Genomic DNA, 22,248 nt, shown 5'->3' with positions numbered 1-22,248 from the left:
ATAGGGTTGCCGTCTCTGAGGTACAAAAAACCGGGACCTCCGATCGGAAGTTTAAAATCTCTTTCGAAATCTTACACATCCAGTAAGAAAAAAATAAAGGAGAAAAAAAAACAGTTGTCTCTGCATTTTTTAATGTATTATACAACGGCAGTTTTAAAGTTTCAGTACAAATTAAGAATAATAACAATAAAGTAAACAAAATGGACAACCAACATCGAAACCAAAAAATGAAGAGAAAAAAAAAAATCTGGTCACAAGGACTCTTTCTGGTCCAATGGCAAGCCTCGTTACTCAGTCAAGTCTCTCTGGTCCAAATCTGGGACAGTGATGCTGGGTAGCGGGTAGGCACAAAGCAAATGTATGTGAATATCACTTATCTTCCCCCCCCCCCCCCCCCAATTAAAAAACGTAAATAACATGACATTTAAAAAAATATATTAAAAAAAAAACAGTAATCCAGCTGCACGCACTTAGACTTGTAAGTCTCATTAAATACTATAGCGATATATTTCAATAGCACCAAAACATTAGTCAGACAGTTCTCCCAATTTTCAATACCCCCAGTTGAATTGTCTTAAGTCCCCTTTCTCATATACCTTCCTTCTGCCAGATCTTTTTTTTTTTTTTTTTTTTTTTAACATTACTATTTAAGCATGGAAGTCTAACTCAGGTAGATAACGCATTAAGTGACAGTTTGGAGTCCAAAGTCAAAGGAGAATTCACTTAATGAAATATGTACTGACTCAATGTGTGTGTGCATGTGCGTGTGCGTGTGTGTGACCCTGAGCGAGTCACTTCACCTCCTTGTGCTCCGTCCTTCGGATGAGACGTCAAACAAACGAGCTCCTATTGGAAGTGACTCTGCAGCAGCAGCAGCAGCAGTTGATGATGATGCAGAGTTCACCCCCCTAGTCTCTGCAAGTCGCTTTGGATAAAAGCGTCTGCTGAATGACTCATTAATAACTTAAAAAAATTCAACTGGAACTTGAAAAACTGTGGCGAAACTCAAGAGAAACCGTCTGAATCATTTTGGCGCCTGTTTTTTTTTTTTTTACCATATTTCTTTCAATGTTACTAAAAAAGGGTCCAACTTTGTTTTAGGGGAGCTGGGGAGGGAGATAAGGGGTTGTAAAAAAAAAAAATCTGAATTTGGGCAAATCACCCAAAACAGACGTGGTAATACTTGCCTTTATCAATTCACAAAAAAAGAAAACCTCTGTTAAATTATATTCTACAATTCTAAATATATCTTAGCTTCTACTCTACCCCCCCCCCCCCCCCCCCCCCCCCAAAGTGAATAGTTGGACCCTCAGTGTGGATGTGAGGGGGGGGGCAGTCTCTTGTCCAGCTGAAATGGTTTTTTTTTTTTTTTTTCTGGAGGCAGCATTTCTCCCCTCCCCTGTCTGTCCATCTGTGTCTGTCTGTCTCTCTATCCTCTCACCCCTCTCTCCTCTCCTCTCTCCTCCTCCTTCTCCTCCCCTCTCTCCTCTCCCCTCAGTTGATGTAGATCCGGTGGAAGTCGTTGGCTCCGAAGGCTGCGTTGCACTTGGGGCACTTCCTCTGCCTCGTGTCGTACCTCGTCTTCAGGCACTCGAAGCAGAACACGTGGAAGCACTTGGTGAGAACTGTCTCCTTGTCACGCGTGTTGCAGCACGGGCACCGCAGCTTCGCCTGGGAACACACGAGAGAGAGAGAGAGAGAGAGAGAGCAATCAGAGGCCGGGGGAGACACACACACAAGCGATCAGAGACCGGGGGAGACGCAGAGACACACACAGCAATCAGAGACCAGGGGAGACACACACAGGCCTTTCGAGACAGGGGGAGACACACAGAGACACACACAGGCCGTGTCTCAATGCGAGTGTGTCGTGTGATAACCTCCCCTCCCCTCCCCTCCCCTCTCCTCTCCTCTCCTACCTTGTACTGGTTGATCTCCTCCTGCAGAATCTCGTCTGCGTCGGTGTACACCTCCACCTTCTTCTGCTTCTCCAGCCTCCTGCGCAGCCGAGACAGGTCCTCCTGCACACAGGGGGGCGACAGAGAGACGGGGTCAGACACACACACACAGAGACAGGTCCTCCTGCACACAGGGGGGCGACAGAGAGACGGGGTCAGACACACACACACAGAGACAGGTCCTCCTGCACACAGGGGGGCGACAGAGACGGGGTCAGACACACACACACACACACACACAGACAGGTCCTCCTGCACACAGGGGGGCGACAGAGAGACGGGGTCAGACACACACAGAGACAGGTCCTCCTGCACACAGGGGGGCGACAGAGAGACGGGGTCAGACACACACACACACACACACACACACACACACACACAGAGACAGGTCCTCCTGCACACAGGGGGGCGACAGAGAGACGGGTTCAGACACACACACACACACACAGAGACAGGTCCTCCTGCACACAGGGGGGCAACAGAGAGACGGGGTCAGAAACACACACACACAGTTACCTGAGCTCTCTTGATATTGAAGGACTCTCTCAATATTACCTGTACCACCCTCTCCTCTCCCCTCTCACCTGGGCTCTCTTGAGGTTGAAGGACTCCCCCTCTCGGGCGCTCCTGTTGTCTGACATGGAGGACTGGATCTCTCTCAGCTTGTTCTGGGTGTGCTCCAACTGGACCTTCAGATCCTCAGCCAGCTGAGCGGCTTCTACTGCCTGAGAGAGAGAGAGAGAGAGAGAGAGAGAGAGTGAGAGATGAAAAAGAAGGAGATTCAGTGAATCACTGTTACCTGCCAGACAGCCGTTCATAAAGACAGAAAGCCGCCCCCCCGTCCTCCTACACCTCCAGATTCAGATGATTGTGTCTTCAGTCCCAGCAACTCCTCTATAGACACACAGAGACAGACACACACACACACACTCTGCATTCTTACCTTTCTCTTGTTCAGCTCCTGTGCTTGAGTCCTCAGCCCCAGCTCCTTCTCGATGGTGGACAGGTTGCTCTGCAGGACGCCTTCCTTCTCCTCCAGCTTCTGAACCACCAGCAGCTGGGCGTCCACCTGGGGGAAGAGGAAAGGGAAGAACAAGAGGAGAGGAGGAGAGGGGAGGAGAAGAGGAGAGGGGAGTCATTCAGCAGACGCTTTTATCCAAAGCGACTTCCAGAGACTACGAGGGTGAACTCTGCATCATCAACAACTGCTGCTGCTGCAGAGTCACTTCCAATAGGACCTTGTTTGTTTGACGTCTCATCCGAAGGACGGAGCACAAGGAGGTTCAGTGACTTGCTCAGGGTCACACACACACACACGGAGTCAGTGGCTGCTGCAGAGTCACTTCCAATAGGAGCTTGTTTGTTTGACGTCTCATCCGAAGGACGGAGCACAAGGAGGTGAAGTGACTTGCTCAGGGTCTCTCACACACGCACACAGGGAGTCAGTGGCTGAGCCGGGATTTGAACCTCCTGGTATCAAGACCCCTTTTGCTTTAACCATCTTCATCATCTCTCTGTCTGTCTCTGTGTCTGTCTCTCACCTGTGTTTTCAGGGTGAGGACCTGGTCTCCCAGCTCGTCCTTCTCCTCTCTCAGCAGCTTGTAGATCTGGTTGGATTTGATCCTCTCGCTCATCAGCTTGAAGTTGGCGTCGTCCTTCTCCCGGAGCTGCTGCATGAGACGGATGTTCTGCTCCTGCATGTCCTCGAACGCCTGGCCGGTGACGTCCATCTCAGAGAGGAGAGCCTCCTCCTCCTGAGCAGAGAGGAAGGGGGAGAGGGAGAGAGGGAGGGACGGAAGGAGAGAGAGAGAGGGAGAGAGGGGGAGACAGGTAGAGCGAGAGGAGGGAGAGAGGAAAGAGAGGGGGAGAAGAGAGAAAGAGAGAGTAAGGGTTAGCACAAGACCCCAGCAGTCACAGCATTTTATTATTATTTATTATTATTATTATTATTATTATTATTATTATTATTATTAGTTTATTTAGCAGACGCCATTATCCAAGACGACTTACAGAGACTAGGGTGTGTGAACTATGCATCAGCTGCAGAGTCACTTACAACTACGTCTCACCCGAAAGACAGAGCACAAGGAGGTTAAGTGACTTGCTCAGGGTCACACAATGAGTCAGTGGCTGAGGTGGGACTTGAACCGGGGACCTACTGGTTACAAGCCCTTTTCTTTAACCACTGGACCACACAGCCTCCTTTATCCCAGGCAACTCACACAGGTGTAACAGGGCAGCACAGGGTTACAATGCAAGCTTCATATTTAAACACAGTGGAGTTTACAGCAAGGGCTGAATCACAATACTGCTAGAATACAATATGAACTAGGATGCAGCAAGATGGGATCACAGCAAGTTGTATCTACAATGATAAAGTGCAAGGATAGCGCATCAGCTGAGGGTCCAGTAACGTGGTGCTGAGGTCAGGTGAGTCCAGCGCAGAGCAGGAGGGGCGGGGCGAGAGGTTATTTCTCCAGTGTAGTATCTCTGCAGTATCACAGTATTTATCCAGCAGGATCTGCAGCCCCTCCTCTCTCCTCACCTGCTTGGTGGCGGTCAGCTTCTTCTGCAGGTGCTCAATCTGCTCCTCGGCCAGCTTGATCTTCCGCAGCGCGTCCTCGTCCGCCAGCTTCTTACTCTCCTTCCGCTCCTTCTCCTCAAGCTCACGCACGCGCTGCCGCAGCTCCTCCACCTGGGGGCGCCAGCGGAGCATCAGAGAGACAGACAGACACACACACACACACAGACAGAGACATACACAGAGAGACAGACAGAGACACACACACACACACACACACAGACAGAGACGTACACAGAGAGACAGAGACACACAGACAGAGAGACAAAGACACACACACACAGGCAGAGACACACAGAGACATACACAGAGATACAGAGAGAGACAGAGACACACACAGGTAGAGACACAGACACACAGAGACACAAACAAACCGAGACACAAACAAACAAGAGACACACACAGGCAGAGACACACAGACAGACACAAACAGAGAGACACACACACAGACAAAGACACACAGGCAGAGACACACACAGCAATACAATCAGACCAGAGCGATAGCATCTAACATCTATGCTTAATCGTGACTATCAAACACACTGACCTACGCTAGGAGCTTCAATATCCCTGCAAACCTTACAATTGAACTTCATATAAATATTAAAAAAAAAAAAATTAAGAAAGGCTTTTATTTATGCTTCTGTTTAGATTTTGTACGTTTTTAACAAACTTTGACACGTTGGCAGGTGTTTGGAAGCAAATCAAATAAATAAAAAAAGCCACTGTGACAGACTCACCTCTGCCTTGGCCTTCCTCTCGGCTGCCATGAGCTGCACTTTGTCCCTCTGCTCCTTGGGGGCTGACTTGTACATGTCTAACAGCAGCTTCATCTCCTTCTGAGACTCCTGGGCTTTCCTGGGAGGGAGAGAGAGAGGGGGGGGGGGAGAGAGAGGGGGGTGGAGAGACGGGGAGATGGGAGAGGGAGGGAGAGGGGGGAGAGAAAGAGCGAAAGAGAGAGAGAGAGTATAATCATTGGGCCTCATCAGCAGAATCTGTATTAATACAAGCAGACCAGCGTTTGGGCTCTAGTGCCTTCATCAGTGTTATTGAAACTAAACTGAGTCAAGCAGACCAGTGTTTGGGCTCTAGTGCCTTCATCAGCGTTATTGAAACTAAACTGAGTCAAGCAGACCAGCGTTTGGGCTCTAGTGCCTTCATCAGCGTTACTGAAACTAAACTGAGTCAAGCAGACCAGCGTTTGGGCTCTAGTGTCTTCATCAGTGTTATTGAAACTAAACTGAGTCAAGCAGACCAGCGTTTGGGCTCTAGTGTCTTCATCAGTGTCATTAAAACTTGAAGAAACTGACTCCTATTGCACAGCAGGGTCACCCATTCCAGGTTTTACAACCAGCTTGATCAGCCCCCAGTGTGTCTAGGTAACAAGCTCAGGTGTGTCTTATTATTAAACTCCTAGTGAAACCAGGACTGGATCACACTGCTGTGCAACGGGAGTCTGATTCTCATCCCTGCTGGCGATCTGATGCTCACTTGAGTTCTGTGCGAAGCTGTTTCAGGGCGTCCGAATCCTTTTTCTTCATCTCCTCGCTCCTCTGCCTCTCTTTCTCCCTCTCTCTCTCCTTCTCCGCCTCCTTCTCTCGCTCCTTCTCCCTCTCCCTCTCTCTCTCCTTCTCCTTCTCTCTCTCCCTCTCCTTCTCCCTCTCCTCTTCCTCCTCCTTCTCTTTCTTCACCTCCACAGGCTCTTCCTTCACTTCCTTCTTGACGCCTGCCGACTCGCTCTCTCCTTCCCCGCCCCAGTTCGAAGAGGAGGGGGCGGAGCCGCTACTGGGACCAGTGGCGCCCAAACTGGTTTGCATGCGCACCTGACAAGACACAAACCACACGCACAACTTCAAAAAGCTTGCAGCTAAAACAGGGGCTGCATCATAAAAGCAGTATACCAGTCCTCTTAGGTGAGTTTCCCACAGTAAAAGCATTGTAAAGCACAGAGAGGTATGGTAAAGCATAGGGAAGCATTGTAAAGCACAGAGAGGTCTGGTAAAGCATAGGGAAGCATTGTAAAGCACAGAGAGGTCTGGTAAAGCATAAGGAAGCATTGTAAAGCACAGAGAGGTCTGGTAAAGCATAAGGAAGCATTGTAAAGCACAGAGAGGTCTGGTAAAGCATAGGGAAGCATTGTAAAGCACAGAGAGGTGTGGTAAAGCATAGGGAAGCATTGTAAAGCACAGCGAGGTGTGGTAAAGCATAGGGAAGCATTGTAAAGCACAGAGAGGTGTGGTAAAGCATAGGGAAGCATTGTAAAGCACAGAGAGGTGTGGTAAAGCATAGGGAAGCATTGTAAAGCACAGAGAGGTCTGGTAAAGCATAGGGGAGCATTGTAAAGCACAGAGAGGTCTGGTAAAGCATAGGGAAGCATTGTAAAGCACAGAGAGGTCTGGTAAAGCATAGGGAAGCATTGTAAAGCACAGAGAGGTCTGGTAAAGCATAGGGAAGCATTGTAAAGCACAGAGGGGTATGGTGAAATTAAATCATATTACAAAAACAGGGCAACATCCACAAATAGAGAGCGACAAGCTTCGAAAGGCATTTCAGCAGTCAGGGGTTAATTTGTGCATTGGAGTTGGGAGTTTCAGCAGAAACATTGCTGCTGCAGCTGCAGCTGGAATTGTAATGCAATGGTCATTTTTAGAATTGCCCCCGCTGTGCAGCGCACCTTGCAGATCTCCGCCTGCGTCTCTCTCAGCTTCCTCTTGTAACGCAGCACGTCCCCCTTCAGCTGGTGGTTGTGATTCTGGAGGCTGCTGATGAGGTGACGCATCTCCCTGTTAATAGGACCTGCGGAAGAGGAAAGGAGAGAGGGGAGAGGGGAGAGGAGAAGAGAGAGGGGAGAGAGGAGAGAGGGGGGAGAGGAGAGAGGGGGGAGAGGAGAGAGGGGGGAGAGGAGAGAGGGGAGAGAGGGAAGAGGGGAGGGGAGGGGGGAGAGAAAGAAAGGAGGGAGAAATAGGAGAGGAGAGAGGGAGAAGAGAGGAGGGAGAAATAGGAGAAGAGAAAGGAGGGAGAAGAGGAGAGAGAAAGAAAGAATGGAGGCTGCGTTATTATCACTTCTGTTAAAAATCAGTCATTTTGCAGACACTTTCATCCAAAGAGACTTACAGAGACTAAGGGGGGGGGTGAACTACGCATCATCAACAACAGCTGCTTGGGTTTGTGTGGGTCGCTGTTCTCCGCAGAGTCTTTAAGATAAGCGATCGATCATCACAAACCTCAAGCAGCTGTTTCTTCACTCTGAACAGTGAATCAGCCCCCGATCCACACCAGAGACCCTCGCCAGATAGTCAGCCCCTGATTTCTGAGGAGGGCTCCGTCCTGGACAGCCCTATCTATCGGTTTGCGTGGCTCTGGTCTTAACATTGAGGTGCAAGAGCCCTGATATCGCTGGATGTCGGTCGGTCGGTCTTACCTGCTTGCTCGTTGGCAGCCAGGTTCTGCTCGAATTCAATCCTCAGCATCTCATATTCCTTCCGCACCTGAGCCAGCGTGTCCTCCAACTGAATCACCTCCGTCCGCAGCTTCTTCTGAAGAGAGAGCTCGTCACTCTGAACAGAGAGAGAGAGAGAGAGAGAGAGAGAGGGAGTGTGAGAGAGGGAGGGGGAGAGCAAGGGAGTGTGAGAGAGGGAGGGAGGGAGAGAGGGAGAGAGGGGGTTTGAGAGAGGGACAGAGAGAGAGCGGGCGGGAGGGAGGGACAGTGCTTCTATACCTCCATGTGCTCGATCTGTCTCAGGTGCGCGTTCTTGGTGCTCAGAAGGAGGGCTCTGGCTTCGTCCAGCTGGGTTTTCACCTGCAGGCTCTCGCTGTACAGCAGAGAAAACTGAGACTGCAGGCACCGGTACTCTGGAGTCTCCTTCACCACCTCCTCCGGGATGTTGTGCAGATCCATCTGGAAACGACACAGCACAAGCAAGCTCTCTCAGAAGAGTCAAAGCACAGCCAAGTGTGATAAAGCATAGGGAAGCATTGGAAAGGACAGAGAGGTGTGGTAAAGCATAGAGAAGCATTGTAAAGCACAGAGAGGTCTGGTAAAGCATAGGGAAGCATTGTAAAGCACAGAGAGGTCTGGTAAAGCATAGGGAAGCATTGTAAAGCACAGAGAGGTCTGGTAAAGCATAGTGAAGCATTGTAAAGCACAGGGAGGTCTGGTAAAGCACAGGGAAGCATTGTAAAGCACAGAGAGGTCTGGTAAAGCATAGGGAAGCATTGTAAAGCACAGAGAGGTCTGGTAAAGCATAGGGAAACATTGTAAAGCACAGAGAGGTCTGGTAAAGCATAGGGAAGCATTGTAAAGCACAGAGAGGTCTGGTAAAGCATAGGGAAGCATTGTAAAGCACAGAGAGGTCTGGTAAAGCATAGGGAAGCATTGTAAAGCACAGAGAGGTCTGGTAAAGCATAGGGAAGCATTGTAAAGCACAGAGAGGTCTGGTACAGCATAGGGAAGCATTGTAAAGCACAGAGAGGTCTGGTGAAGCATAGGGAAGCATTGTAAAGCACAGAGAGGTCTGGTGAAGCATAGGGAAGCATTGTAAAGCACAGAGAGGTCTGGTGAAGTGTATTAAACATGGCAAATTGCATGGTAAATATATTTTGTGTGTGTGTGTTTTATATTATTTTAAGATGAGTTTGGCTGCTCAAAATATATTGAAAATGATTTATGTTATAAGAGACAACAAAGTTCTTAATAGAAATCAGGGAAGGCCAGAGCTGTATTTACTGCAGGGCTGGGAATCAGACTTCCATTGCACAGCAGTGTGATCCATTCCTGGTTTCACTAGGAGTTTAATAATCAGACACACCTGAGCTTGTTAGCTAGACACACTGGGGGCTGATCAAGCTGGTAGTAAAACCTGGAATGGGTGACACTGCTGTGCAATAGGAGTCCGATTCCCAGCCCTCTCCGGCTCGCTCACCTTCAGCTTCTCGTTCTCTCTCACGGCCTCCTGCAGGTCTTGCTGCAGCTTCTCCAGCTCTGCCATGCGGGTGTTTGCCAGCTCCTGATTCTGCTCCAGCTCTGCATTCAGCATCTCAAACTGAGAAAGAGAAAGAGAAAGACGGAGAGGGAGGGAGATAGGGGGAGAGAGAGGGGGAGAGAGAGAAGAGAGGGAGAGGGGAGAGAGAGGGAGGGAAGAGAGGGAGAGGAGGGAAGAGAGGGAGAGGAGAGGGAGAGGGGAGAGAGAAAGAGAGAGAGAAGAGAGGGAGAGGAGAGAGGAGAGAAAGAAAGAGGAGAAAGGGAGAGAGGGAGAGGAGAAAGAAAGAGAAGAGAGAGGAAGAAGAGAAAGGGAGAAATAAGACAAGGGAGAAAGAGGGGAGAGGGAGAGAAGAGAGGGAAGAGAATGAAAGGAGAGGAGGGGGAGAGGGAGAAAGAGAAGGGAGAAAGAGGAGGGAGAGGGAAGAGAAAGAGAGGAGGGGAGAGAAAAAGAAGAGAAGAGAGGGTGAAAGAGAGGAGGAGAGGGAGAGAAGGGAGAAAGAGAGGGAGCAATTAAACACAAGCATTCAAGCAGCTGTGCCCAGCCCTGGTCTCTGGAGAGCCACAATCCAGCAGGTTTCCTAGGTTACCCTTAAAATCATCAACTTCTAAAGACTTGAAACTGTTTCATTTTGACCAAGTTAAGCAGGAAATTTGTTCAATTCAGTAATTTAGAGATCATTTGAGAATATGAGAATTTAACGCCCAAGCGAGGGTGGGAATTCAATTCTCAGGCGAAACGGTATAACCAGACACACTGTCAAGGACAGAGACACGAACCGGGAGACCAAGAGTCACAACACCTGCCCGAGATCCACAGACCATTCAGCAGCATCTTTGTGATGTCAATGGTTAATCAGCACGATACAAAGTCACTGCACCTGCTCTGAAACAGAGTTTATATATATATATATTTTTTTTTAGATATTTTAATTTAACATCATGTAATCAAAGAGAATCTACAAAAACGATATTGCAGACCAGCGTTTGGGCTCTAGTGCCTTCATCAGTGTGATTGAAACTAAACTGAGTCAAGCAGACCAGCGTTTGGGCTCTAGTGCCTTCATCAGTGTGATTGAAACTAAACTGAGTCAAGCAGACCAGCGTTTGGGCTCTGTGCCTTCATCAGTGTGATTGAAACTAAACTGAGTCAAGCAGACCAGCGTTTGGGCTCTAGTGCCTTCATCAGTGTGATTGAAACTAAACTGAGTCAAGTAGACCAGCGTTTGGGCTCTAGTGCCTTCATCAGTGTTACTGAAACTAAACTGAGTCAAGCAGACCAGCGTTTGGGCTCCAGTGCCTTCATGTCTGGTCTGGCATGTTCAGTTTTCTCTCTCACACACACGCATGCACACTCACCTTCTGCATGTTCAGAGTGATCTGTCCTCCTTGCAGTGCTCCAGAGGTCCCTGAAGTGTAGTAGCCAGAGTTGAGCTGTAGAGAGCGACACAGAGCATGTTAGCAAACCACGAGAGAATAAAACCTCACTGTGTCCCGCAGTCTCGCTTCTCAAAGGCGCGCTGGCCCCAGCAGTTAAAGCAAAAGGGGTCTTGATACCAGGAGGTTCAAATCTCTCAGTGTGTGTGTGTATGTATGTGTGTGTATCTCTCAGTGTGTGTGTGTGTGTATGTATGTGTGTGTGTGTCTCTCAGTGTGTATGTGTGTGTATCTCAGTGTGTGTGTGTGTGTGTATGTATGTGTATCTCTCAGTGTGTGTCAGTGTATGTGTGTGTTACCTGCTCCAGTGCCTCTGTGTGTGTGAGTGTCAGTGTGTGTGTGTGTGTGTGTGTGTTTTACCTGCTCCAGTGCCTCTGTGTGTGTGAGTGTCAGTGTGTGTGTGTGTGTGTTACCTGCTCCAGTGCCTCTGTGTGTGTGAGTGTGTGTGTGTGTGTGTGTTACCTGCTCCAGTGCCTCTGTGTGTGTGAGTGTGTGTGTGTGTGTGTTACCTGCTCCAGTGCCTCTGTGTGTGTGAGTGTGTGTGTGTGTTACCTGCTCCAGTGCCTCTGTGTGTGTGAGTGTCAGTGTGTGTGTGTGTTACCTGCTCCAGTGCCTCTGTGTGTGTGAGTGTGTGTGTGTGTTTTACCTGCTCCAGTGCCTCTGTGTGTGTGAGTGTCAGTGTGTGTGTGTGTGTGTGTGTGTGTGTGTGTTTTACCTGCTCCAGTGCCTCTGTGTGTGTGAGTGTGTGTGTGTGTGTGTGTTACCTGCTCCAGTGCCTCTGTGTGTGTGAGTGTGTGTGTGTGTGTGTTACCTGCTCCAGTGCCTCTGTGTGTGTGTGTGTTACCTGCTCCAGTGCCTCTGTGTGTGTGAGTGTCAGTGTGTGTGTGTGTTACCTGCTCCAGTGCCTCTGTGTGTGTGAGTGTGTGTGTGTGTTTTACCTGCTCCAGTGCCTCTGTGTGTGTGAGTGTCAGTGTGTGTGTGTGTGTGTGTGTGTGTGTGTGTTTTACCTGCTCCAGTGCCTCTGTGTGTGTGTGAGTGTCAGTGTGTGTGTGTGTTTTACCTGCTCCAGTGCCTCTGTCTCTGTGTGTGTGAGTGTCAGTGTCAGTGTGTGTGTGTGTGTGTGTGTGTGTTACCTGCTCCAGTGCCTCTGCCAGATGCTTGTTCAGTTTCTGCTCTCTCTTCCGCAGTTTCTCGATGTCCCACTGCAGATCCTCGATGTTCGTCTCCATCTCCGATACCTTCGTCTCCGAGGAAGTCACCTTATCAACCAGTTCATTATACTAGAGAGGAGAGGAGGAGAGAGGAGAGGGGAGAGGAGAAGAGGGGAGAGGAGAGGGGGGAGAGGAGAGGGGGGAGAGGAGAGGGGGGAGAGGAGAGACGAGAGAGGAGAGGAGAGGAGAGAGGAGAAGGGAGGGGAGAGGAGAGAAGGGAGGGGAGAGGAGAGAGGAGAGGAGGAGAGGGGAGAGGAGAGAGGAGAGGAGAGGGGGGAGAGGGGAGAGAGGAGAAGAGAGGAGAGGACAGGAGGAAAGAGTAGAGGAGAGGCGAGGAGAGGAGGAGAGGCGAGGAGAGGAGGGGAGGGGAGAGAGGAGAGGGGAGAGAGAAGAGAGGAGAGGACAGGAGGAGAGTAGAGGAGAGGCGAGGAGAGGAGGGGAGGGGAGGGGAGAGAGGAGAAGAGAGGAGAGGACAGGAGGAGAGAGGAGAGGCGAGGAGGGGAGGGGAGGGGAGGGGAGGGGAGGGGAGGGGAGGGGAGAGGAGAGAGGAGAGGGGAATAATGTTACCTTGTTAACATATTGAATTACACACCGCCACTTTGTAGTTTTCCCAGAAACTGACTGGAAAAATGTGACATTTTGAAATCTAACATGAAATACTCACTGGACTGCTATTACGGCTTCCTTCTGGTAGACTTTTTATTTGCGATATCATTTTGTAGTTTCTCTCTGATTACAACATGATGTTAAATAAAACATCGAAATTAAGTTTATTTATTTATTTTTTTTAAATTTATGTCTCAATCCTAAAAATTCTAGCTTCCTGTAACTGTAATTGCGATTACTCCCAGATTACACGCCTTTTTATCGGACTAACTAAATCCCAAACTTGTCTCCTCTTCGAGTGAAAGCAGAAAACGGAGATTGATGTTTACATTCAAAGCGGGCGTCAGAACTTTAACAAAAAGAACCCGTTTTGAATCCCTGCAATTCTAATTCCATTCGAATTCCATTTTAATTCCATTTGAATTCCATTCTAATCTCTCTTTTCTACTTTCGCCTGAAGAGGAGACACTCTGAGCTCTCGCAAGATTTAATTATCGTTTAGTTAGGCCAATAAAAGCATTAACCTCCCTTTCTATTTATTTATTTTTTAATTATTATTATTAATTTAAGCAGACGCTTTTATCCAAAGCGACTTACAGAGACTAGGAGGGTGAACTCTGCATCATCAACAACTGCTGCTGCTGCTGCTGCAGGTCACTTCCAATAGGAGCTCGTTTGTTTGACGTCTCATCCGAAGGACGGAGCACAAGGAGGTGAAGTGACTTGCTAAGGGTCACACGCACGCACGCGCACATGCACACACGCACACACACTCACAGGGAGTCAGTGGCTGAGCCGGGATTTGAACCTCCTGGTATCCAGACCCCCTTTCTTTAACCGCTGGTCCAGCGATCCTTCCTTGACTGAAATGGACTCACCTCCAGGGACATCTTGTGGTGTTTCTCCTGCAGTTGTGTGGCCAGGTCCTGCAGTCGGTGGTTCTCTCCAGAGAGCTCCCGGTTTAGAGACAGCGCCTCTCTCCCTGCATCGTCCTGGGCTGCTGGACACAAGAGGAGACGCAGCTGAACCAGGGAAGGGGACGAGACTCAACTGAACCAGGGAAGGGGACGAGACTCAACTGAACCAGGGAAGGGGACGAGACTCAACTGAACCAGGGAAGGGGACGAGACTCAACTGAACCAGGGAAGGGGACGAGACTCAACTGAACCAGGGAAGGGGACGAGACTCAACTGAACCAGGGAAGGGGACGAGACACAAACAGCCTCTCAATGCTCTGGTACAGTGTGTGTGCTGATTTATATTCTGTATTATATTATATGATTTATTTCTTAGCAGACACCCTTATCCAGGGTGACTTACAATTGTTACAAGATATCACATTATTTTTTACATACAATTACCCATTTATACAGTTGGGTTTTTACTGGAGCAATCTAGGTAAAGTACCTTGCTCAAGGGTACAGCAGCAGTGTCCCCCCACCTGGGATTGAACCCACGACCCTCCGGTCAAGAGTCCAGAGCCCCTAACCACTACTCCACACTGCTGCCCTGTGTGTGTGTGTGTGTGTGTGTACACACACACACACACACACACATACAGTGTGTGTGCTCTATTATATTATTATATTGTATTTACCTGCACAGAGCACCCTCTCGCACAGCCCCTCGATCCTGTGGTGCAGTCTCTCGAACACCCGGACGATGCGAGACACGGCGCGCTTGGAGAAGCCCATCCGGTCCTGCAGCTGCAACTCGATCTCCTCACTGCTGCTGCTGGCCAGCGTGGCCAGGAACGAGAGAGCGGGCTCGGGGAGATCAGAGGGGACCGGGGGGGAGGAGGGGAGCGCTGAGGAGAGGAGAGGAGAACGATAGAGCAGGAAATGAGAGAGGAGAGGAGGAGAGGGGGAGAGAGGAGAGGATGAGAGTGAGAGGGGAGAGAGAGAGAGAAGAGAGGAGAACGATAGAGCAGGAAATGAGAGGAGGGGGAGAGAGAGAGAGGAGAGGAGGAGGGGGAGAGAGAGGAGAGGAGGAGGGGGAGAGAGAGGAGGAGAGGGGGAGAGGGGAGGAGGAGGGAGAGAGAGAGGAGAGGAGGAGGGGGAGAGGGAGAGAAGAGGAGAGGGGGAGAGAGGAGGAGAGGGGGGAGAGAAAGGAGAGGGGGAGAGAGGAGAGGAGGAGGGGAGAGAGAGGGGAGGAGGAGGGGGAGAGAGAGGAGGAGAGGAGGAGAGGGGGGAGAGAGGAGAGGATGAGAGGGAGAGAGGAGAGGAGGAGGGGGAGAGAAGAGAGGAGAGGAGAACGATAGAGCAGGAAATGAGAGAGGAGAGGGGGAGAGAGGAGAGGGAGAGAGGAGAGGAGGAGGGGGAGAGAAGAGAGGAGAGGAGAACGATAGAGCAGGAAATGAGAGAGGAGAGGGGGAGAGAGGAGAGGGAGAGAGAGGGGAGGAGGAGGGGGAGAGAGGAGAGGAGAGGAGGAGGGGGAGAGGGAGAGGAGAGGAGGAGGGGGAGAGGGAGAGGAGAGGAGGAGAGGGGGGAGAGGAGAGGAGGAGGAGGAGGAAGAGAGATTTTGTTAAAAAAAGATATATATATTAATTGAAAACGCACTCGAATTTGCTTCCCTCTGCGTTTCGCTCTCTCCACTCACCACCAGCACAGCCATCCTCTCCCCCCTCCCCGACCAAGCCTGACTCCTCCGCTGAAGCCTGGGGCTGGATTTCCGGCGTCTGCCCGGCTGGCTTCACCTCCGCTGGGGCCGGGGGCGGAGGCAGCTCGGGGTCGTATCTCTGGAGCAAAATCTGCACGTTTTCATCCAGCTACAGGACAGAAAGACGACGAGAAAGAGAGAAAAATATATATATATATCAACACAGATAAACAGCTCAATTCATGGCTTTCAATTCCCGGTTCCTTTTTCAAGTCAATTCTTGATTACTTTGATCCAAGACTGGATCACACTGCTGTGCAAAGGGGGTCTGATTCCCATCCCTGTGATGATAACCAGCATTATTATTATTATCATTATAATTATTATTATCATCACAGGGTTGGGAATCAGACTCCTATTCCACAGCAGTGTGATCCATTCCAGGTTTTACTACCAGCTTGATCAGCCCCCAGTGTCTCTAGCTAACAAGCTCAGGTGTGTCTGATTATTAAACTCCTAGTGAAACCAGGACTGGATCACACTGCTGTGCAGCGGGAGTCTGATTCCCAGCCCTGCCTCTCTCCTCTCACCTGGCTCCAGTATCGGTTCACTATGAGCAGGGTTGCGTCGTCGGTCGCCTGCCTCTTCTCCAGCTTCTCGATCCTCTCTCTCAGCTCGTCCTCGATGGCCTGCCTCTGCTCCAGCCGCTCCGCCAGCTTCTTGTTCTTGAACTGCAGCACCTTCAGGTCCAGCTCCTCCTGCGGGGGGCAGCAGAGAGATACACCGAGGCAGGGTGAAACAGAGACAGAGAGAGAGAGTCGATTGATCATCGCATCTCTGTACTACAGCTCTGGCCAAAAGTTTTGCATCCTCACCCTCTCTATAGAGTCCAATGAAAGCTGCTGAATAATGTTCCCTTGTTAACATATTGAATTGCACCCCCTCTATATAGAATGAACTCCCTCAGCTTCATAGAGTCCAATGAAAGCTGCTGAATAATGTTCCCTTGTTAACATATTGAATTGCACACCCTCTATATAGAATGAACTCCCTCAGCTTCATAGAGTCCAATGAAAGCTGCTGAATAATGTTCCCTTGTTAACATATTGAATTGCACACCCTCTATATAGAATGAACTCCCTCAGCTTCATAGAGTCCAATGAAAGCTGCTGAATAATGTTCCCTTGTTAACATATTGAATTCCACACCCTCTATATAGAATGAACTCCCTCAGCTTCATAGAGTCCAATGAAAGCTGTTGCACACAGACTTTGAAATTTTACATTTAAATATCTGTGGAAAACTCTGTATAGAGGGTGAGGATGCAAAACTTTTGGCCAGAGCTGAACATGATGTGTCGTAATAGAGGTCTGTATCGTTTGGAATACAAGACCACAACATAAAGAACTACAGCTCCCAGCATCCCTCACCACTGCCGCAGGTACAAAGGCATGCTGAGAGATTTTGACTAATAATTATGAATTGCAAAAGCCCTCTTGTTTTCTTGCTGGGGGAGCGAGACTCCCAGTGGAGACTGTGTTATTATTATTATTATTATTTATTTCTTAGCAGACGCCCTTATCCAGGGCGACTTACAATTGTTACAAGATATCACATTATTTTTACATACAATTACCCATTTATACAGTTGGGTTTTTATTGGAGCAATCTAGGTAAAGTACCTTGCTCATTGGTACAGCAGCAGTGTCCCCCCCACCTGGGATTGAACCCACGACCCTCCGGTCAAGAGTCCAGAGCCCTAACCACTACTCCACACCGCTACCAGCGAGACTCACAGTGGAGCAGACCCTGCCCAGGCGGATGGGTTCAATGAGGGTGGTGGTGGTGGTCTTCTCCTCTCTCTTCCCTTTCTTCTCTGGGGGGCCGGAGGGGCTGTCCCCCCCCTGCGAGGCCCGCTTTCCCGCCCCCACCGCCGACATGGTCTCGCTGCTGCCACCTGGGGGCTCGGAGTGGCACTGCAGGCAGATGATTCGCTTTCACGACAACTCTCGTCCTCGCCTCTCCTCGTGATCGCTCTCTCTCTCTCTGAAGCAGAATATCACAGCCAGACAGCTGATTAAGTTTCCTGTAGAAGACAGAACAGGTGTATCATTAGATTATTTTTTCATCCCTTCACCTTGTTTTTGTATCAAAGATGGGAATCAGACTCCCGCTGCACAGCAGTGTGATCCAGTCCTGGTTTCACTAGGAGTTTAATAATCAGACACACCTGAGCTTGTTACCTAGACACACTGGGGGCTGATCAAGCTGGTAGTAAAACCTGGAATGGATCACAATGCTGTGGAACAGGAATCTGATTCCCATCCCTGCAATAATACTTTTACAACAGGCCCTAGCACAATTTTTTTCATCAGCTTGTGTTCGCCTCAAATGTGTGGCAGATTTGGAACGGAGTAACATTTTCTTCAAGAAAAATGTTGCTGTTGAGCAATATTAAAAATCAAACTCCTGGCTCCTGATCATTTCAATAATAATAATACTTCATTGAGGGGAGCTCTGAACCCCAGGACTGGGTGCAGCAGCAGCAGCAGGGCTAGTGTGAGTTTATAACCCTGCTCAAACTCCTGGCTCCTGATCATTTCAATATTAATAATACTAGACATCATTGAGGGGAGCTCTGAACCCCAGGACTGGGTGCAGCAGCAGCAGCAGCAGCAGCAGGGCTAGTGTGAGTTTGTAACCCTGCTCAAACTCCTGGCTCCTAATCATTTCAATATTAATAATACTAGACTTCATTGAGGGGGGCTCTGAACCCCAGGACTGGTTGCAGCAGCAGCAGGGCTAGTGTGAGTTTGTAACCCTGCTCAAACTCCTGGCTCCTGATCATTTCAATATTAATAATACTAGACTTCATTGAGGGGAGCTCTGAACCCCAGGACTGGGTGCAGCAGCAGGGCTAGTGTGAGTTTGTAACCCTGCTCAAACTCCTGGCTCCTGATCATTTCAATATTAATAATACTAGACTTCATTGAGGGGAGCTCTGAACCCCAGGACTGGGTGCAGCAGCAGCAGCAGCAGGGCTAGTGTGAGTTTGTAACCCTGCTCAAACTCCTGGCTCCTGATCATTTCAATATTAATAATAATAATACTAGACTTCATTGAGGGGAGCTCTGAACCCCAGGACTGGGTGCAGCAGCAGCAGCAGGGCTAGTGTGAGTTTGTAACCCTGCTCAAACTCCTGGCTCCTGATCATTTCAATATTAATAATACTAGACTTCATTGAGGGGAGCTCTGAACCCCAGGACTGGGTGCAGCAGCAGCAGCAGCAGCAGCAGCAGGGCTAGTGTGAGTTTGTAACCCTGCTCAAACTCCTGGCTCCTGATCATTTCAATATTAATAATAATAATACTAGACTTCATTGAGGGGAGCTCTGAGCCCCCAGGACTGGGTGCAGCAGCAGGGCTAGTGTGAGTTTGTAACCTTGTACAAACTAATAATTTAAATATTATTATTAATAAATAATAATAATAATAATAATAGACTTAATCTTAAATGTTATATCATTATATCTACGAATCAGTAGCCTTTTTATACAGTTCGTTTTATAACTGTAAAGATTATAATAAATACAACAAATTAAAAAATACCTTTATAATGCGATAACGACAGCTTGCTTAGTAATGTTACGTGTACATTATGAAATAATAATAATAATAATAATAATAATAATACATAAAAAAAACATGAATCATTTTGGATCACTGACGATTATAACATTGCAAACCCTGGCTCTGCTTTCTGCTACCGTGGTTTATAACAGGAATATTATAATAAATCAATGAACATTTCTGTTCAGACTTGCGTTTCAACAGACGAGCACAGAACTCGTTTTCCATCGTGAAAACGAAATGGAGCGACATTCACGCAAATCGAAAGACGAGTTTCAACATAACTGCGGGAAAACGCTCAATACACGTCGCCGTTTATCATAAAATATGTTCATTTTATGTCGGATATTTTCGTAAATATCGACACGGAATCTATTGTAAAATTACATCATCCTGATCACAATTTACCGGAAAAAAAAACTGACCAAACTCGGCCCGGAGAAAAGAACTCGGGCTGTTTCGCACGATTAAGGGTCTTACTTCAATAAATCTGCGGGAATTTGTGCAGTTATTTATTTGATTTGATTAAAAAAAAAACACAAATTTTTACGAACCTTTCACAAGCAAAACACTCAGCAACAGACGGAAGCTGTACCCCGCCGGATGTGACCCGCAAAGCCCCGGACGTTCAGGGGGCGGGATCTGTAACCAAGGCCGGCCGGCGGATGTAGCTGTAGCCATAGAGACGGAATCTGGGAAAGACGACGTTCGCCGCTCGAAACTCGAAATAAATAAATATATCATTAAAAAAAAAAAGACGGCGGAGTTATTTATTTTAGACGTTTATATATCTGTTAATGTTTTATTAACTGGAAGCCGATTTAAAGGCAATTCACCCACAAACGGGAGAACACGCGCGGTGGCTGCTGGGAGTTGTAGTTTCTTGCCGTTACGGCTTCGATTTTATTTTGTTTTGTTTTTTAATAACGCTAAAAAAAAAAAAGATGGTATTATTTTCAGACCCCCGACCCCTGATCCAATCCTCTACAATCCGGATCCGGTCTGTTGTGGAGTCAGGCTCGATATTTTCAATCTCTTCTGTTTAAAATCAATGGAGTCCTATGTGTGTGTGTTTTATTGTTCGATGTTTTTAATGAAGCGTGTTGCGAAAATACGCATAATGTCCAACTGTAATATACTTCTTCACATAATGGGGGGGGGGGGAGTATACCCTTATTTATTTATTTATTTATTTATTTATTTATGGTACACAACGACATTTTCAAGACCGAAGCCAGCTGATGAACGGGCCTCGTTTAAAAGCTAAAAAAAAATAATAATAATAATAATCCTACTAATAATTATTTATTTAGGCTTTTTTACACGTTGCTTTGTGAAAATGCAATAAAATGAAATGGATGAAAAGTCTCGCCGAAATGATTGAACACACACGGCATAGAGCTGCAGCAAAGACGGGAAATAAAGATTTCTGCTAAAGATCCAATGAAAGCTGCTGAATAATGTTCCCTTGTTAACATATTGAATTCCACCCCCTCTATATAGAATGAACTCCCTCAGCTTCATAGAGTCCAATGAAAGCTGCTGAATAATGTTCCCTTGTTAACATATTGAATTCCACCCCCTCTATATAGAATGAACTCCCTCAGCTTCATAGAGTCCAATGAAAGCTGCTGAATAATGTTCCCTTGTTAACATATTGAATTGCACCCCCTCTATATAGAATGAACTCCCTCAGCTTCATAGAGTCCAATGAAAGCTGCTGAATAATGTTCCCTTGTTAACATATTGAATTGCACCCCCTCTATATAGAATGAACTCCCTCAGCTTCATAGAGTCCAATGAAAGCTGCTGAATAATGTTCCCTTGTTAACATATTGAATTGCACCCCCTCTATATAGAATGAACTCCCTCAGCTTCATAGAGTCCAATGAAAGCTGCTGAATAATGTTCCCTTGTTAACATATTGAATTGCACCCCCTCTATATAGAATGAACTCCCTCAGCTTCACAGAGTCCAATGAAAGCTGCTGAATAATGTTCCCTTGTTAACATATTGAATTGCACACCCTCTATATAGAATGAACTCCCTCAGCTTCACAGAGTCCAATGAAAGCTGCTGAATAATGTTCCCTTGTTAACATATTGAATTGCACACCCTCTATATAGAATGAACTCCCTCAGCTTCACAGAGTCCAATGAAAGCTGCTGAATAATGTTCCCTTGTTAACATATTGAATTGCACACCCTCTATATAGAATGAACTCCCTCAGCTTCATAGAGTCCAATGAAAGCTGCTGAATAATGTTCCCTTGTTAACATATTGAATTGCACCCCCTCTATATAGAATGAACTCCCTCAGCTTCATAGAGTCCAATGAAAGCTGCTGAATAATGTTCCCTTGTTAACATATTGAATTGCACACCCTCTATATAGAATGAACTCTAATCTAATCTACATATTACAGCCTCCTTCCTTATATATATATATATATATATATATATATATATATATATATATATATAATTACACACACACACATAAATATTATTTTTTCCTTTTTTAAATAACATCTCACCCCTAAAATTCAAGGCAATGCAAAACCTTTCGCCAGAGCTGTACAATAAATGTGATTTTAAAAAGTACCCTCAGCGCTTCAAGAACTCTAAACAAAAGTGACGATGAGGAGGGAACCTCATGTGTAACCAAATAAACAAGACCAAGAGAGAAACTCTTATTGATCTTCAAAAACATATCGCATCTTTACAAAATACAATTCAAAACCAAATTATAACAAAAAAAAACACTGTAAACTCCACTGTGTTTAAATATGGAGCTTGAATTGTAACTCTGGGCTGCCCTGTGACGCCTGTGTGAGTCGCCTGGGATAAGGGCGTCTGCCTAATAATAATAATAATAATAATAATAATAATAATAAATAGAAACTCAAAAGAAAGCCCAGAGAGTGTGCTGGTTTTTTTTCTCAGTCTCTGTCTTTTTAATAACTAACACAGGAACGGGGTAACAGAAGGCAGTGGGGTGATTTTTAGTGGCCCTTTCATTGATAGTCTGTAAGGTTTTACAAAAACACCCTCCAAAAATAAGAGCCCCCCCCCTCCCCCCCCCCCACATCCACACCCACTAGCTCAATCCTAAATAGAGAAGGCTCAGTTCTAAAAACATACATATCTTACAAAATACAATTCGAAACCAAATAATATTAATAATAATAATAATAATAATAATAATAATAATAATAATAAACTGCAGACAAAGGAGAGAGAGAGAGAGAG

The 22,248-nt window shown here is 47.3% G+C and overlaps 1 protein-coding gene across 2 annotated transcripts; it reads right to left on the bottom strand.

Annotated features, from left to right (window-relative positions):
- Positions 1-383: 383 nt before the first annotated feature.
- On the bottom strand, positions 384-19,656 carry rnf20 (ring finger protein 20, E3 ubiquitin protein ligase). 2 transcript variants are annotated; one of them, XM_059016837.1, is made up of 20 exons: positions 19,553-19,656; positions 17,166-17,455; positions 15,960-16,127; positions 15,370-15,538; positions 14,369-14,578; positions 13,650-13,771; positions 12,088-12,234; positions 10,877-10,951; positions 9,462-9,581; positions 8,258-8,437; positions 7,961-8,096; positions 7,214-7,335; positions 6,031-6,362; positions 5,280-5,397; positions 4,504-4,653; positions 3,500-3,712; positions 2,902-3,027; positions 2,543-2,683; positions 1,920-2,021; positions 384-1,671 (listed from the first exon to the last, which is right to left on the bottom strand). In XM_059016837.1, exons 2-20 carry the CDS (start codon positions 17,307-17,309, stop codon positions 1,495-1,497), a joined length of 2,952 nt encoding a protein of 983 aa, XP_058872820.1. In that variant the 5' UTR covers positions 17,310-17,455; positions 19,553-19,656; the 3' UTR covers positions 384-1,494. The 2 variants fall into 2 exon arrangements, with proteins under 2 accessions (XP_058872820.1, XP_058872821.1); XM_059016838.1 differs by having other exon boundaries at positions 13,650-13,768.
- Positions 19,657-22,248: the final 2,592 nt, after the last annotated feature.

This window comes from Acipenser ruthenus, chromosome 54, assembly GCF_902713425.1.
Source record: "Acipenser ruthenus chromosome 54, fAciRut3.2 maternal haplotype, whole genome shotgun sequence".
NCBI classification, from domain to species: domain Eukaryota; kingdom Metazoa; phylum Chordata; class Actinopteri; order Acipenseriformes; family Acipenseridae; genus Acipenser; species Acipenser ruthenus.
Note: the sequence above shows the minus strand (reverse complement) of the source record. Positions and strands in the feature narration are given on the sequence as shown.

Excerpts from the sequence above, each read along its gene's own strand:
- rnf20 (XM_059016837.1), bottom strand. The coding sequence starts at position 17,309 with ATGTCGGCGGTGGGGGCGGGAAAGCGGGCCTCGCAGGGGGGGGACAGC. Across the intron at positions 7,336-7,960 it reads GGCTGCCAACGAGCAAGCAG|GTCCTATTAACAGGGAGATG; the intron begins GTAAGACCGACC and ends CCTCTTCCGCAG. Across the intron at positions 5,398-6,030 it reads CAGCTTCGCACAGAACTCAA|GAAAGCCCAGGAGTCTCAGA; the intron begins GTGAGCATCAGA and ends TCTCCCTCCCAG.